Source organism: Stegastes partitus, unplaced genomic scaffold (genome assembly GCF_000690725.1).
Source record: "Stegastes partitus isolate 25-593 unplaced genomic scaffold, Stegastes_partitus-1.0.2 Scaffold1371, whole genome shotgun sequence".
Classification (NCBI taxonomy): Eukaryota; Metazoa; Chordata; class Actinopteri; family Pomacentridae; genus Stegastes; species Stegastes partitus.
In genome coordinates this window covers 67,695-84,727 of record NW_007579102.1, presented here as the reverse complement: position 1 = coordinate 84,727, position 17,033 = coordinate 67,695, and the positions used below count along the sequence as shown (strand labels likewise).

Genomic DNA, 17,033 nt, shown 5'->3' with positions numbered 1-17,033 from the left:
GAGGACAGGTGGAGTTCTGAGGACAGGTGGAGCTCTGAGGACAGGTGGAGCTCCGAGGACAGGTGAGTCCAGTAGTATGTGTCTGCATACCCAGAGGCTGCGCTCTCAGGGCGATGAATGATCGCCAAAATATGTGATTTAGTTCTAAAGATGATTTCTCCCAGAGTATAATTATAATTTAAAAGGTTGATCCAAAGTCCTGCTTCATGTCCACGCACCTGTAATGTTAAAGTGTTGTTTCCATCCAAATAGTGCTTTTTAACAACAAGTTGAGGTTTGAAAGGTTTATTCCACCAAAATACTACTAATGACAATAAGAACTGGCTGCTGAGACGTGCATTTGGGCAGATGGTGTAATGAACGTACTGATGAACAGGTAGGATGATGATGGACCTGCTGCTGTGGCCTCTGAGCTCTGTGGCCCAGATGCAGCAGTCTGAGTGTGTTCAGAGCTCTCAGGACCACCGACAGGTTGCTGGTGTTGGTGTCACCTTCTGACTGGATGCTGAAGACAGCAGCAGCGTTTGATGGAGGACGGTCACGACGTGAGTCCTGGTGCTGAATCGTTTTATTGGTTTAACGTCGTAAAATATTTGTCTCTGCAGCTTCATTTACGATCAATGCCAGTATTGATAATGATGTTTGTTATGAGCAGGATGTTCAGCTGATGATCTTGACAGTTAAAGATTTTACAGTAAAAATAAAACAAACCAGTTTGAAGGTCCGGTTTCAATATTCTGATGTTTTACTGGATCAAACTGCAGCTCCAGTCATCGATCAGAAATGATGATCAGAATTATTGATTATTAAAGTGATTAGGTTAGCAGGTGAAGCGGTCTCGTTTTTAAAAGAGTTTTAAAGTTCCTTTCTCTGTTTAAATGCATTTATTGATTATATTTATCATTTGATCTGAAGACAAACTGAGTGTCTGAACTCTGGAGGGTTAAAAAGGCATTTTGTCTTTAAAAAAAATTGGAAAAACAAAAAATCAACTGATTCTTGAACTAATCATGGGTAATGTGATGTTTTATCAGGAAAAACAAAACACAAATCTAAGCTTAAAATCAGATATTTAATCAAAATCACTTTATTCTGCAAGTCTCATTACAAAATCTGTCCAAAAATAAACTGTTGGCCAAAACCATCCATCATCATCTCTACACCTTCATCCTCACCAGGCTCATGGGGGGCGGAGCCTATCCCAGCTGACTCAGGGTGAAGGCAGGTTCACCTGGACAGGTAACCAGTCTATCACAGGGCTACACTTAGAGACAGACAACCAAGCACACTCACAAAGTACCAGATTATTCAATATTCAAATCAACAAATCAAAGTTTCACTGCCGTACTTTCACTGATTAACTGATTTAATGTTCAGGTTCATTCTCACTGCAGTTTTACAATCACACATATATTGAGGCTAATTTCCTGCTGCAACTGACTGAAGCTGATCAATCGGTTATTAGAATATGAAGTCTTCAAATGTCTCATTTTGTTTAGAAAACACTCAGAAACATTCCGTTTGAGTGATAAAAGTTTTATCACAAACCAATAAAAAGAGTTTGACAGTTTTTCTTTAAAACAATTTATTTTATTAATAATTAAATGACTGATGATGAATATATTTTGAGGATATTTTTTCTGATCGCTGCAGCTCTCACAGATCAATAGGTCCTGCAGTCACCACTTCATTCATGTCCAAACTCCAACAGTCAGAGAAACTCTGAGCTCAGAGATGTTCTGTCATGCAATGGTCTATTCTGCACATTCTCATTTGTGTTTCCATTCTGATGGATCCAGTCCTGTCTGGTTCCTGGATGTTTTGCAGTGGAAACAGCCAATCAGGAAGATGTTCCCAGACACCAGTCAGAACCAGGAGTTTAAAGAACCGCCGGCGTATCAGACAGTAAACAGTAAACAAACCTGAGTTTGCCTGTCGGATCAAACAGCTGCAACGCTGGAGGAACGTTAACATGAAGCGGATTCCTGCAGCTGATACTGTCAGAAGACACACCAGCAGCTGAAACTGGTCTCACACTGGTGCGATGCCGCAGTGATGCTGGTGTTCCTGGTTGAGCTGCAGCTCACAGCTGGATGAAGTTTGGGTGAACGCCTTCCTGATGCTTCAGGGTTGGCGCTGCAGTCGGGTCTTTGGTGGCTCGTTCTCCGGTGTGGACCTTCATGTGCGAATCCACCGAGCGCTTCTCCTGGTAGCTTTTCCCACAGACGTGGCAGCTGTATGGCTTCTCGCCAGTGTGCGTCAGCATGTGTCTCTTGAGGTCGATCTTCTGAACAAAGCCTTTGCTGCACAGCTGGCAGCTGAACGGTTTCTCCTTCTTGTGGAACCTCTCGTGTGTCTCGAGCGAGATCTTCTGGCGGAACCTCTTTCCGCAGAGGCTGCAGATGAACGGCTTCTCACCTGTGTGGATCCTCATGTGGGAGTCCAGGTTGCCGATCTGCCTGAAGTTCTTCCCACAGACCCTGCAGGTGTAGGGCTTCTCACCAGTGTGGATCCTCTTGTGCACGTCCAAATGCTGGCTCATGGTGAACTTCTTACCGCAGACCTCGCAGGAATAAATGCGAGGTTTCCCCCCCGTGTGGCTCTTGATGTGCCTTTTCAGGACGGTGTTTTCGATGAAGGTTTTTCCGCAGAACTCGCAGATATATGGCCGCTCGCCAGCATGCAGCTTCAGGTGTCGCTCCAGAGAGCCTTTGCGAGGGAAGTCTTTGCCGCAGTCTTTGCACCTGAAGGGTTTCTGTCCTGTGTGAGTCCTCATGTGGATCTCCATGTCCCTGAAGCTGACACCGCAGATGTCGCAGATGCGGCTGGTTTCTCTGTGACTCTGGATGTGCAGCTGGAGACTCTCTGAGGACTCAGAACGCTCTCCGCAGACACCGCACAGGAACTCTGCACTGTTTAAATGTGTCTCTGCATGACGCACAAAGTTACCTTTGTTGTGAAAGGCATTGCCGCAGACCTTGCAGCAGTGCGACGGAGTCAGACATGGCTTTCTACGCCTGCTCGTGGCGGCAGGCTGCTCGTTGGACTCATGGCTTCGGACATGCTGCCTAAGCTCAGCGCTTTTAGCGAAGCCTTTCCCACAGACTTTGCAGCAGAATGGCGTCTGTCCATCGTGGGCCTTCATGTGCCGCTCCAGAGAGCCAGCATGGCTGAACTCTTTGCGGCAAAAGTTGCAGGTGAACGGCTTCTCGGTCGTGTGGATCCTCATGTGTGTCACCATGTTGCCCTTTTGGTTGAATTCTTTTCCGCACACGTGACAGCTGAAGGGTTTCTCCCCCGTGTGCAGCCTGCGGTGTGTCTCTTGTGCTCGGATTGATGGAAATTTCTTCCCGCAGACATCGCAGGTCCTGCTGCTGTCACGGTGCATCTGAAGATGCAGCCTCAGACCATTGCTGGATTCCAAACGCTCACCACACAGACCGCACACACAGTCGTCATCCTTTGAGTGTTTTTCCACATGTTTCATCAGGAAGCCTTTCCTGTCGAATGACTTCCCACAAACTCTGCAACAGTGAGGCATCGCTTCCTCATCATCATCCTCATCGTCGTCGTCTCCAATTGGATCGTCACAGTCGATCTCTGTTCTGGAGGAAGTGCCAGGCAAAGACTCCTTCGGTCGGTCGTCCGCTGAGACGTCTGGAGTCAGATGTTCGTCCTCAGAGACACTCCTGATGCCAACAGACAGACGCAGCTCTGCAGAGAAAACACACAGAATTACGGATGCAAACATTTCACAATTTCCTTTACTGAAATTCAAAAGTGTAACCAATCAATTATCCAATTTTCAGTAAAATAAATAAGGTACAAAGGATATTATTCCATGTGCTGATGGAGTTATTCTTGACCACAGACATGTATCACTCAAGAGTAAATGCAGCTTGGTGACATTCACAAGTCAGGTAAAGAACATCTGTCCTACTGGACTCTTACTTGTTAATTGTATTTAAGCTCTAACTGGAGGTCCTGAACCTCCTCAGAGTCTCTGTCATGGTGATAAACTCCCACAATGCTCTCTGCTGCCACCATGAGCTGTAGTCTGAGTGACACCTCCTCTGGTCTCTACAGGATTAAACAGGAAGAGGCTCCACCTGGTGGAACAACCAGGTACTGCAGCTGGTCTGTGGTATATTTACTGACATCATGACCTTTGTCTTCTGCCTCATTGGGTAACATGTTTTCAATTGGACAAATTATTGATATCAATTCATTGATTTACAGTTCATCATTAACTTCCCTATGTAAAACATTTATATATCATCTCAGACAAGCTTCATGTTTCGGTTTCTTCATCTACACATCATGAACTTGTTTCTGGAGCTGTTTGTGTTTGATGCTGAAGAACTTTCATGCAGAAGTCTCGTGTTTCATCACTGCGACTTTTGAACTGTTGGCCTAATTCAGAGAAAACTGTGTCAACAGGAACAACTATCAAGATGTTAATTCAACCATCGCTATATACAATAAAGACCAGATGTCTTAAGGCGGCGTTTCAAACGGGATCACCGGCGGCCATCTTGATTCGGGGCAGCTCTCTGGTGGAACCTGTGGTCCGTGAAGGAAGCTGAGTGATCTGCACAAACGTAGACACTCTGATCTCGCTGAAATCTGGACGGATTTACAAACGGTTTGGTTTCTTACAAACGTTATTAACGCGGCTTTTTTTTAAAGATTTATTTTTGGCCTTTTTCCGGCTTTATTGACAGCGACAGTGAAAGACAGACAGAGAAACATGGGGAGGAGTGGGGGAATGAAATGCAGCAAATGAGCCGCTGGCTGGAATTGAACCCAGGCCGCTGCGTCGGGGACTGTAGCCCCTGTACGTGGGTCGCCTGCCCTACCCTCTGAGCTATCCAGGCGCCCCTGGCTGTGAGAGTTTAACATAATTAGCCATCAGTGCAGTGTTATAACTAAACCTCTGACATTTACAACAAACCAAACCGTTTGGAAATCGGTAGAAAACTGAGCAAGTTCTGGTTGTTTAAAAAGTACATGCATCACCACAACACAATGGTATGGGTGAGCGAGAGCACCGGATCAAGATGGCCGCCAGTGTGGCCGTGCGATTCCATTGGCCGACAGCACAGACGAGACATCTAGCCTTTATTATCCATGTCTATGAATTCAACAAACTTCATTTTCCAACATAAACAAGTCCTTGTATCCATGGCAACATCTCACTACCTGTTTGCTGTGAAAGTTTTCATCTGCTCAAAGGTGATATTTTGCAACTGTCACTTTTCTTGTTTCAATATTAACCTGTTCTTCCTGACATTAAACGCAGCAGCATCGCTTCTGTCCTCACAGGTACAGACGGTTGATAACCACATTTAACCTTCTTTACAGTTTTCAGATCATTTTGATCGGTGCTTCTTTTTGCTGTGCTGCATGTCTCTGCTCTGACAGCAACAAACACGACGCTGCAACCTTAACCTCAGTTCAACTGACAACCTGATAATAAATCCAGCCGCTGTTGATCAGTTGATCTCATGAGCCACCTGGTAACCATGGTAACACGAAGAAGCTCTTATCGATCACATCTTCACTTTCTGCAGTCATTCTCATTATGTACTGCAAAGGAACCATGATAGTGTGTCAAATACTGATCTGATCGATAGCACTGATTATTGGTTAAGGAACAGAACTATGGAGGTTTGTTGTATAAATCTATACGGAGAATTTGATGTTATTGATGGAGATGTATGAGAGCGGGCAGAAAACATGTTGTCCTTTGTGAATTTAACCAGTCAGACCCTAAAACATGAATATCATCAGTTCTTCATTGGAGTTTATTGTGTTTTTCACCTTTATTGGTGAACTGCATCTCTTAGTGTCACTAACCAAAATTACTATCACATTAAATTGATAAAAACAAGTGTTTGTAAAGCACCTACACACTTGATCAGAAACCAGAATAATTTACAGTCAGAGAAGCTACAGGTCTGACTGTCCTGCACTCGCTGTGACGTTCAAGTGGAACATGAACTGAGCACAGAAACAGCACTGACATGATCGAGTTAATATGTAAAGACTGCCAGGTTGTTTCAGGACTCTAACAGACCCTCTGCAGAGAAACAGCAACCCCAAAATTCATGACTAACTACTATCAGAGATGTGACAACCTGCAGCTTTAATTCATCACACAACAATATACTGCTAATCTGAAAACATCACTTGATTATTTTACTGACATTTAATATACAAAACCAGCAATCGATCTACCAATGTCAAACTAATCCGAAGTACAACTAGCTGATAAATGATTGGTGGTTATCTGCAGGTATTACTGTTTAAACAAGACACAAACTGGATAGCATAAAAAAAATAATTAAAATGAATATTAGCGCACAACAGTGTCAACAACCTGGATATTACCACAGAAAATGATCAGGAACCTGATATTAATTTTGAGTTTTGTGGAGTTCAAAGCTCCTGAACCGGACAGCAAATGGACCCGGTACTGAGGCCGCAGTCCGTCCTCTGGATCCGGACACTGACCTTTCTGCTCCACTCTCTGACTCCCGTCGAGCTCCTGCGGTTGTACGTTGGCCGCTCTGCTCGCCTCAAAAGCGGTGAGGATGAGCTCCACGGCCGCAGTGATCCGCTCCGTCAGGAGCCGCCTCAGCTCCTCCAGCTCCGCCCGGCCGCGCTCCTGCAGCAGCCAAAAGATCTCTTGAGCGACCACCGCCAGCTGCTGATCCACAGCGGCCTTCAGGCTCCGGAGCTCTGCCCGTTTCTTCGACATTTTTTTGGTTTTCAGCGAACAAAGAGCAGAATGTAAACAATGCCAGGACACTTCCGGGATCCCCATGCAGCGTATTGACGTCACACGCAGACATGCCGTCGCGCAGATCATACGTCAGATCCCGAGGATAGCTAACAGTTAACAGCTGGCTGCGCAGGGAAGTTTCAGCTCCAGAAATAGTTTCGTAAATTCTTCGTCTTTAGATAGTTTGTTGTTTCATTGTTTGTTTCGTGTTAAACTCGTTTCTTTTCATTTTGTCGTCTGTCGTCAAAAAAAAAAGCCCCTCTAAATGTCACAGCACGTTGCGCGCTGTCAACCAAATCCCCTTTAAAAATACGTCTGGTTAGTATTTCTCCGCTAACACACATAAATATAAATCCAAAATACAACATAAAACCTAATGTCATTCAATAACGTCTTGTGGTAAATTCGGCATATAATTAAAGCACGATAAGCTTCACTTACACTAAATCTGGACTTAAAAGAAAGGCTGGTGGGTGTCAGATGTGAACATTACAGCTGTTGAGGTTAAAGTCTACTGAAATGAACTGTGACACTCTCTGCTATAACGAAGCTGTAATTCACCTCTTTATCACGTTTCAGAAATTGATGTGTCACATTTTATTGGATATTCAGATTGCTATAGTCTTGTATATGAAATGTAATTAATCCCTCTTGTTGAGCTGTAAATAAACGAATAAATGTAATAATGAAGTAGAAGTACCTTTGAACTGCAGTACAGGTGTGTACAGTTCCATAAAATTGAAACCAGTTACTGAATTGTTATGATTTATTTATTGGCATTGTGACTAATTTTTCTATTGTTCGTTCATCGTGTTGTATTGTTATTGCACAGCCTTGAGAACAGTCACTTTGCATTTCACTGCACATATTGCATGAGCATGTGACATAAAATCTCTTGAAAAGTGAATCTGAGTCTTGAAGTGACTGGTCTTCAACAGCAGAGATTTGTTAGCTGGGATTTGGTGTAACTGGGAGGACAGCCTCTAATGAGCCTAACTTTCTGTCTGCTGTGTTTCAAGTTAATGATTCAAGGCTTGAAAGGAGCAGAACCTCTGAGAACTCAGAGCAGCTCCGATGTCTCATCAGAAGAAGAAGAAGAGCTGCATACCGGACCGGTGGCTGGATTACTGTCCTGTAGGACGCAGGATACCAGGGACTCGGTTCATCGCTTTCAAAGTGCCACTTAAAGAGTCTCTGAACCGTCAGCTGCCTGAATCGTACTCTGGTCTGTGGGACCTACTGGACTCTGTGCAGAGCTAGAACCAGGAGCTGGGTCTGATCATCAACCTCACCTTCACCAGGAGGTACTACGAACTGTCAGACGTTCCGCAGTCCTGCTTTTACACCAGGTTCCCTCCGATGCCACCATCCTGAACTTCAAACAGGCCGTGAGACAATTCCTGAAGGAGGACTGTGACAACGACAAGCTGATTGGAGTCCACTGGACTCATGGCCTGAACCGCACCGTCTACCTGGTCTGCAGGTACCTGATCAATGTGGACGGCCTCGACCGATGGCATCTCTGGAACTGTTTAACTCCTGCAGAGGTTATGGCACTGAGAGACAGAACTACCTGTGCAACCTGCAGAATGCCACCAAGAGGAGCAATGACAGGATTGACGAGCCACAGGAGGAGGCGATCAGAGGGCTTGCTGTAGAGAGACCTCCACAGACCACCAGACAGGACCAAAGACCTCCACAGACCACCAGACAGGACCAAAGACCTCCACAGAGCACCAGACAGGACCAAAGACCTGCACAGATCACCAGACAGGACCAAAGACCTCCACAGAGCACCAGACAGGACCAAAGACCTCCACAGACCAACAGACAGGACCAAAGACCTCCACAGACCACCAGACAGGAGGAACAACTGTTTCAGAACATCACTGCTGCTACTGAACAGGACAGACAAGGGTCCAGCTCTGGGCACAAAGAGGCAGAACCATTATTCAGTGATGATCCTGTGGAGTTTTAATGACCGGCTGCTTACCGCCGCCGACGTAGAGCTCGACGTCACAGGGCTCAGGTCCTGTGACAAACAGCCTTCTCTGGTCACCTGACCCTGAAGCCCCGCCCACAAGTGATTGGAACAGAAATCTGTAATATATCTGATCTGTGGGTGGCATGGTGGAGCAACAGTTAGCCCTGTGGCCTCACAGCTAGAAGATCCTGGTTTGAATCTGGGATCTTCCTGCGTGGAGTCTCCATGTTCTCCCAGTGCAGCATGGGTTCTCTCCGGGTTCTCCAGCTTCCTCCCACAGTCAAGAAACATCCATCCATCCATCCATCATCTCTACACCTTCATCCTCACTGGGGTCAATTTACAATCACCAATTAACCTCAGCATGTTTCTGGACTGTGGGAGGAAGCCGGAGAACCCGGAGAGAACCCACGCTGCACGGGGAGAACATGGAGGCTCCACACAGGAAGATCCCGGGTGTCCTCACCGGGACGCCAACCTTTTACCTGTGAGGGGACAGTGCTAACCAACTGCTGAGGTTAATTGGTGATTGTAAATTGTCCGTAGGTGTGAATGTGAGTGTGCTTGGTTGTCTGTCTCTAAGTGTAGCCCTGTGATAGACTGGTTACCTGTCCAGGTGAACCTGCCTTCACCCTGAGTCAGCTGGGATAGACTCCGCCCCCCAATACCTTATAGGTGATGAAGTGTGTAGAGGTAATAGATGGATGGAAACACGATCTGTAGTATTTCTGTTCAGCTGTCAGAGTTTGAAACTTTGTGTCGAATAAGCTCAGAATAGAAAAAATTAAATTTTATGTTTTAATTTGTATATTTAACTCAGACTGAATTGTTGTTTCTGATTGTTCCATTAAAACTTCTAGAACTTCAGTCTGATTCAGACTAACAGATGAAGGTCATGTAATGTGATCAAAAGCTCCAAAAGAGCTACTAAATGAAGCCCTGTTGACTTTCCAGATGTTTCCTTCAACAGAGAGCTGCTGCTCCCAGTTCTCCCAGTTCTCTGCTCAGCTCCTTTTCTTTTTGAGGATCATGAAAACTGTTTCAGTGAAAATGTTAGTTAATGCAGAAAACAGTAATAAGTGTGTATTTGAGTTAAGAAGCTGATCAAACTGGAACCAGTAAACCATAAACAAACCATCATTCATGTGAGCGACTTCCAGAAACTAAAAGAAGAAAATGTTTTTGTCAGACATTACAGTGGAAATGCAACACAGCAACAACAAATCAGAGGAAATGGTCACAGATTTCCAGAATAAAGTCAACATTTACTCATAAAATTAAAAATTCATTTTCAAAACGGTTTAAATGATGTAAAAAAGAAAAGCAAAGAAAAAAGGCTTTGAAGAATCAAGTAAAATGTTTACCAGTTATATTCTCAAAACAGATTTCAGGAAATATTCTAACTTTCTGGCTTAATTCTCTCCAAATATTACAACTTTATTTTGAAAAAAGTATTTCCTGTTGACTTACAGAATTATGCTGAAGAAGTCAAGACATTCTTAAAATAATGAATCACATGTTTTCACCTTTTGAGTTTTATCTTTTAATATTCAGGCTGTTCTTCAAATATCAAAGCTTATAGAAAATTCCAGCTTCCTCACTGGTCGGTGGTTCTGAGGTTCTGTGGGTTCATGTCCAGCGTCTTGGCGCTTTTTCCTGAGAAATGAACATTTAAATCATCTGATTATAAAACCTGGGTCAAGTTGCAGGACCAACTCTGAAACAATCCTTCAGGTTTTCTTTGTCTTCTTCTCAGTTTCTTCTGGACTCTTTGGGTTCTGGTTTTTCCTCCAGGTCCGACACCTGTGCCTCCTCTTCTTCCACACCCTTTTCCCGCAGTCGTCACACCTGTCCGGTTTCTGCTCCTTCTGGATGCTTGTGTTTGCGTGCTGTTGAAGTTGCCTCCTGCTGCTCCATGTCCCAGTTTTTGTCTCAGTTTTGGTCTGGTTCTGGTTCTGCAGCAGTCTTTTCTTTAGGTGACACTGCAGGTGAAGCTTCAGACTGTCTGCAGCCTCGAAGCGTTCGCCACACACCCCACAGACCATCGCGGCCTCCTTCAGGTGAGTCTTGACGTGTCTGAACAGGAACCTGCGAGCCCTGAAGGTCCGGCTGCAGACCCGGCAGGTGAACCCGCCTCTTGCTCCGTGAGGCATCTTCGGTCTGTCTGGAGCGGGTCCGGGACCAACAGAGTCCCTGTTGTAGTCTTCACTGTCCTCAGTCTCTGAGGATGACACTAGAAGAACATCTGGATCTGGACCTCCTGGTCCTGGTCTTGATCCAGCTGATGGGTCCTGGTCCTGACCTGACCTCACTGCACACTTGGAGCTGTAGGTGAACTTGATGATGTCATCCTCGTCCAGGTGGAGCTGCTCTCTGTCCTGTTCCTCTTTAACCTGTGAGGTCTCTGGGTCCTGGTTCTGGTTCTTGTCCTCGGGAGGAACTGCATCTTTACTGACCATCAGCTGCTGCGTGAAGACGTCTGCAAGGAAACACAGACACGGTGGATGAACCAGATCTAGACTGACAGACTGCTGCTGATGAAGACCAGGAGATGTGAGCAAAAGCTTCATAGCAGAACAACTACAGCAGAGATTCCACTGTTAAAGTCGCCTGTTTGTTGCTTCAAGACTTCAGTGTGAGAAACACTACAGCTGCCTCCTCATTTACCTGCAGACTAACGGCTCCATCACACCAGAAGGCTGCAGCATCAGGAAGGTGTGACACAGTCAGACTTTCTTATGCTCAACTAACCCTGAACCCAGTCAGAGACCTCAGAAGGTGTTTATCAACTTTCTTAGTTAACCAGACTTTCTGCTTCAGACTCTGTTCACATTAAAGGAGGCCTTTAACGCGTCATGTGACTCTTCTGCAGTAAACGGACCAATCAGGTTCCTCCTGCTTCAGTCAGCAGCTTGTTTTAATGAGAACAACGAGGAACATCAAGAACTGTGACTTTCAAGAGCTGCTGCTGGAGATGATGCAGGACAGGAAGCTGCTGGAGACCTGCTCACCATGTGCTCATACATTTATTTTATTGATCAATACAGTTGATTATTGATACCTGACAGCTGCACATTAAAGCTGTTGAACTTTAAACTTCACATATTTAAACCTGATCTTGTACTGCAGCTCATTTAGGTCTGACTCTGTCCCATAACGCAGGAAATCACTTTAATAACGACAAATCAAAGTGAATCAATGCTCCTGATTGGATGTTCTCTGTAATAAATACCAATAGGTAATCAATGTTCTAATCAGTGATCTATCAGCTGCAGGACCAGCACAGTAAACATAGAAACATGACTATGGGATCTCTGCATCAGCAGCTGAACACACGTAGGTTTCCATGGCAACAGGATGCCTCCAGTGTGAGATGCTGTAACTGCTTCATTCAGTGTTTCAGTAACGTACAGATCAGCAGGTTTACAGAGAAAACATCATCATCAGGGACCAGTTCAAGGGAGACGCTGAGCAGGACCTGGACCAGGTTAGCACCATGGAGATGCAGCAGGTTAAAAGGGACTATAAAACTCTTACTTTCAGCTCAATATACCTGCTGACCCATTGATCTCACTTCTTATTAAACCTATGGACTCAGGTGACACTCACCTGTGGGCTTCAGCTCCATCAGCGGGCTGTGGAGCGCGCACAGCAGCGCGTGCTGACGGGAGATCACTTCGTGGTTCAGAGCTGCTTCCTGTTCGTATTTTACGATAATTTTTTCAAAAACCACCAGAATCTCTTCAGCCGCCGCGTGCAGCCGCTGAGTGACGAAATGCCGCATCTTCTCGACTCGGGACATGTTCGCACCGGAGCTGGGACAGAACCGGGACAGAACCGGGACAGAACCGGGACAAAACTGAGACGGAGCCGCTGGGAATGTGTGCTGCTAGCAGCTAACAGCTAACACAACGACAACGCTCTTCTTCTGCTGCTGCTGCTATCTGAGCGGCAGGCAGCGGAGCTGTGTTGCTGCCCCCCACAGGCCGTTAGTGGAGCCACACTGACAGTTAAATCACGATGATGTCACAGAGTTGATTTGCTGTTGTACAGCAGCTCGGCCTTAAATTTAGTATAATGTACAAAATATAACAGAGCAATTGTGCTTATTATTAGCACATAGGAGGCAGAATATGAGGAACCTTAAACATCCCAGCAGCACTCAGAAACTGGAACTGCAGGTTCATGAGAGCACCTGAGTGCACAGGTGAAGGTTCTTTCTCACACTGGGTAACACGAACAAACACAAGGCCAGTTTTAGTTTGTAAACTGTATTGAACTTGACATGTGCAACATGTGATGAAAAATGAACAAAACACTAAAAACAGACAGCATCTACGAAAACATTTAGAACAAAGACAATAAGATTCACTAAGAAGTTTCCTATTGCCCAGTTTCTGCTCCGTCGTCCAGCTCTTTTTCTTCACAGACATCTTTTCCCTGTAAAACAGAACAAGACACCATGTGACAGTTTACAGCAGCACTGCCTGAGATCAACTTGATATGAAAAGATTCTGTAGTAAATCAAATCGCAGGAATCAGGAGTGTTTCAATAAAAAATCCTTTATAAAAAAAACTATATTTTAAATTCAGGCTCCAAAGCAGAAACTCAAGGAACCAAAGTGAACCCAGCTGTGATCAGTGAAACTAAACTGAGTCCAGCGGTGGTTCCCATCAGTCTACCTGCATGAACATGGTTCTACAATGAGCTGAGAGCAGCAGAACCTTCTCAGTTCTGGACCTCTGGACTGTGTCTATCTATGTCTGCATCCACATGGAGAAGACCTGAACAGAGGAGGAGAAACATCTGACTGAGAGACCGGACAAAGATGGAAAAGGATCCAGAAGATCAGTGAGCAGCTAGAACCCAGTGCAGCCCAGTGTGAGCAGGAACCAGGAGGTCCAGAAGGAGCCACAGCAGCACTGATCAGGGCTGCAGTGGTCGTCCTCCTACAATGATGCCATGGACAGCCATACTTGTATGACAAATAAACAAATCAAATCTGAATTGGTCAGATAGAGATCAATGTGTTGGGCTCACATGGAGTCCAGATGTTTGGTGTGAACCTGACCAGGACCACCACAGTGGATGCATGGTCCTGACAGTGAAGCACGGAGGTGGCAGCATCATGATGTGGGGCTGTATGAGTGACTAACCCTCAGTACGTCTTCCTCCCTCCTCTCCCTCCTGTGTAGCCCTCCCTCCACCAGGCTGCAGAAGTCACTCTCAGCTCTGGCGATCAGCTGATCGGGGTCGTCCTCGCCGTCATCCCGTCCGATCTCCTCCTCACGGCTCTGCTCTGAGCGACTCCTCTCCTTCAGACGGATCTCTCTCTGTCGGGCCTCCAGTATCTTCTCTCGCTTTGTCTCTCGTTCAAACATCTGCAGATGCAGAGAGTCAGTGCTGCAGCGCCCCCTGCTGTGGGACAGTCTAAAGGCTGGATTATGCTTTCCATGCAAAAATGACGCACGGAAACGAGACGCACGGAATCTGCACAAGAGAACGCATGTGGCTTTTATACTTGGTGCAGCGCGTGTTACCAAACAGCAAGGAGCAGTGTGATGCACGTATACCACAGTATCAAATTGGAGTAGAAGAAGTTTGGCAGCGTTTATATCGCTTCAACATGGTGACACGCTCGTCTTGGTAAAGAAGAGGAATTTTGTTGTCTGTTATTACTGCTGAGACAGAAAAAGAAGAGAAGGTGGTCGACCCGTTCATTAAATCTGACATAATTATCAACAGACTTACCTCTTCTGGAGGAAAATTTGAATCAGTTTCCCTATGCTTGATAAAAGTTAAGGGCCAGCTCAACTCTCTTAAAATCCTGAGGACATTTTGGCTTCCTCCTGGGTTTCCACTTCGCCCTTTGGTTTTTGCCTTAACGTATCTGTTGTGCAGGTTTTTCAAGGTTGTCTTCACCCATTCCTCTTCTTTACCAACTGTGGCAGCAATTTCATGCCACAAATTGTCCATAACACAGCTATCGTGTGATCCCAGTGTGAAGAATCATATAAATGCCTGTATTTTTGTACCTCTGCCACTAGGAGCTCCTGTTCATCTGCATGTTTTCCGTGCGTCTCCGTCCGCATTGTTAGACATTTTCAGGGATGCACGAAGTGGAAATTTTCCACTTGAAATGACCACGGGAGGGAGTGTGGCTGCAAAAATGACTTAATTTCTCCGCATGGAGCCACGCGGACCTCTCGGACGCGTTAAGCATAAACCCACACTTCACCCACACTGACGTCAGTATCACACAGATTCAGCTCTCAGAATCACTGGCAGCTTAGAAACAACCACAAATATATGAAACTCTGGAGTCCCACAATAACCACGTATTAACTGTGTGCATAAAGTTTGATGTCTGCATGCAGGGCCAAGTTCATTGGATTGAACCAGATCAAATCTATCCATCCATCCATGATGTATACGCTGCTTAATCCTCACAAGGGTCGCGGGGAGCCTATCCTAGGGTGAAGGCAGGTTCACCTGGACAGGTAACCAGTCTATCACAGGGCTACACTTAGAGACAGACAACCAAGCACACTCACATTCACACCTACGGACAATTTACAATCACCAATTAACCTCAGCATGTTTCTGGACTGTGGGAGGAAGCCGGAGAACCCAGAGAGAACCCACGCTGCACGGGGAGAACATGGAGACTCCACGCAGGAAGATCCCGGGTGTCCTCACCGGGACGCCAACCGGCGACCTTCTAGCTGTGAGGCGACAGTGCTAACCACTGATCCACCTGCAGCCCCTGGATCAAATCTTGAAAAGAAAAAATGGATTGTAAAATAAGATTACATCACGTGATCCAGTCCTAGATAGTTCTGAATCACACCTTTAGTGCTATTCGGAACCTCTCAGCAGTTATTTGGGATGCTTGTGTGGCTGGAGCTGGCTAAAGTACTGGTTTAGTGTGTCAGTGTCTCTTACAGCAGCCAGCAGACTCTTCTCATTCTTCTGGAGGGTCGACAGTCCAGCGCAAATTTCCAGCAGCGTGGTTTCGCCCTGCTGAGACCCACATGCCACCAGATGACCATTATCCTGAACACGGAGACTGTACAGTGCTCTGTCGCAGACCTGGGGATGACAACAGCAACATCAACAACAGATGGACAAAGACTCCAAGCTAGCAGGTCAATGGGCAGTTTGTGGTTTCCAGGTGAGATCGCAGCACCTTGACACTCAGCGTGGGATCACTCTGGTTGAACAGAATGTCCCACACGTCCAGCATGCCATCCATCTTCACAGTGAAGAAGACAGAGGGTCGGACTGGACTCCAGCAGGCGTCTGTCAGGTAAGACATCTGGTACCTAGAACACAAAATGACAGCAGGTGAATCTAGACTCTGAGGCAACTGAGCAGGTACATGAGCAGAAGGACAGACTGAGGGGATGTGAAACAGGATGAGATAAAATTAAACCTGAAAGATAATACAAGATAAAGACATGATGTGCCAAGATGGAAGCAAAGAAGATGACAAAATGTGAGGATGGATTGAACACAACAACTGTAAACAAGACAATAAAAGATAAGATGATATGAATCTAAATTTAATAACACAAACTGAAATGTATTAAGATTCAATAAGATAAAAGCTGAGGAGATAAATCAAGATGAAATGACTGAGAGACAATCAGAACAAACTGAAGACATGAGACAGATGTGAGATGAAGACTGTACAGACACTGTATCTTTAGTTTGGATTTAAGTTCTGTTCTCATGTTTGCTATAATTAGAGGTAAGACTAAGACCAGCATCTTCTGAGTCCTACTTGGTGCACATGATGGACGATTCCTTGATGTCCTCAGACCAGATGCGAGCCGTCCAGTCCCCCACGGTGAGAAAGTTTTTGGGGAAGAAGGGGTTCCTCTGTAGGGCGTAAACCGGACCATGGTGGCCGTCATATGTACAGACAATCTTCTCAGCCGGAGTCTTTGCCTTCCGGTTGCAGGAGACGACCAGGCCCTGCTCTGTCCCCACCATGAACTTAGTCGGCTGCAGGGACACCAAGGACGAGACAGGCTAAGGGATGGAGACGCAGACAAGATCTCTTCCTGTGGACACTAACAGACAGACAGACTCACCATGGTGGCTTCAAACTCCAGAGAAATCGCTCCTAAAGCCCGGTCTAGGTTCCCCTCCCGACCTGGGTCCAAAACCAGGCGCTCTGTGGGCTCACTAAGCCGTCGGATGTCCCACCAGAGGATCTGAAGACACAAAAGAATCTACCAGTCAGTCATCAGTCT

At 45.8% G+C, this 17,033-nt stretch overlaps 4 protein-coding genes across 4 annotated transcripts in view; 1 reads left to right on the top strand and 3 right to left on the bottom strand.

Annotated features, from left to right (window-relative positions):
• Positions 1 to 1,568: 1,568 nt before the first annotated feature.
• On the bottom strand, positions 1,569 to 6,772 carry LOC103370099 (gastrula zinc finger protein XlCGF57.1-like). Its single transcript, XM_008299019.1, has 2 exons — positions 6,517 to 6,772; positions 1,569 to 3,714 (listed from the first exon to the last, which is right to left on the bottom strand). Exons 1-2 carry the CDS (start codon positions 6,761 to 6,763, stop codon positions 2,084 to 2,086), a joined length of 1,878 nt encoding a protein of 625 aa, XP_008297241.1. The 5' UTR covers positions 6,764 to 6,772; the 3' UTR covers positions 1,569 to 2,083.
• Positions 6,773 to 7,834: 1,062 nt separating this feature from the next.
• Positions 7,835 to 8,765, top strand: LOC103370111 (dual specificity phosphatase 11 (RNA/RNP complex 1-interacting)). The gene is given in 3 exon segments (XM_008299031.1): positions 7,835 to 8,126; positions 8,129 to 8,296; positions 8,299 to 8,765. Coding segments are annotated over 3 exon segments (900 nt in total). The 5' UTR covers positions 7,835 to 7,861.
• A 1,063-nt stretch (positions 8,766 to 9,828) lies between these two features.
• Positions 9,829 to 12,684, bottom strand: LOC103370097 (uncharacterized). The gene is made up of 2 exons (XM_008299017.1): positions 12,381 to 12,684; positions 9,829 to 11,250 (listed from the first exon to the last, which is right to left on the bottom strand). The coding sequence occupies exons 1-2, from the start codon at positions 12,571 to 12,573 to the stop codon at positions 10,502 to 10,504; spliced, it is 942 nt and encodes a 313-aa protein (XP_008297239.1). The 5' UTR covers positions 12,574 to 12,684; the 3' UTR covers positions 9,829 to 10,501.
• Positions 12,685 to 13,026: 342 nt separating this feature from the next.
• The window catches only part of dnai2b (dynein, axonemal, intermediate chain 2b), a 7,389-nt gene continuing 3,382 nt past the window's right edge, over positions 13,027 to 17,033 (bottom strand). The window contains exons 7-12 of the mRNA XM_008299018.1: positions 16,872 to 17,005; positions 16,559 to 16,782; positions 15,962 to 16,097; positions 15,718 to 15,864; positions 13,929 to 14,153; positions 13,027 to 13,211 (exon numbers count right to left, since the gene is read on the bottom strand). Of these exons, the coding sequence (XP_008297240.1) occupies positions 13,155 to 13,211; positions 13,929 to 14,153; positions 15,718 to 15,864; positions 15,962 to 16,097; positions 16,559 to 16,782; positions 16,872 to 17,005 (923 nt within the window). The 3' untranslated portion in view covers positions 13,027 to 13,154. The remainder of the gene's footprint in view (positions 13,212 to 13,928; positions 14,154 to 15,717; positions 15,865 to 15,961; positions 16,098 to 16,558; positions 16,783 to 16,871; positions 17,006 to 17,033) is intronic.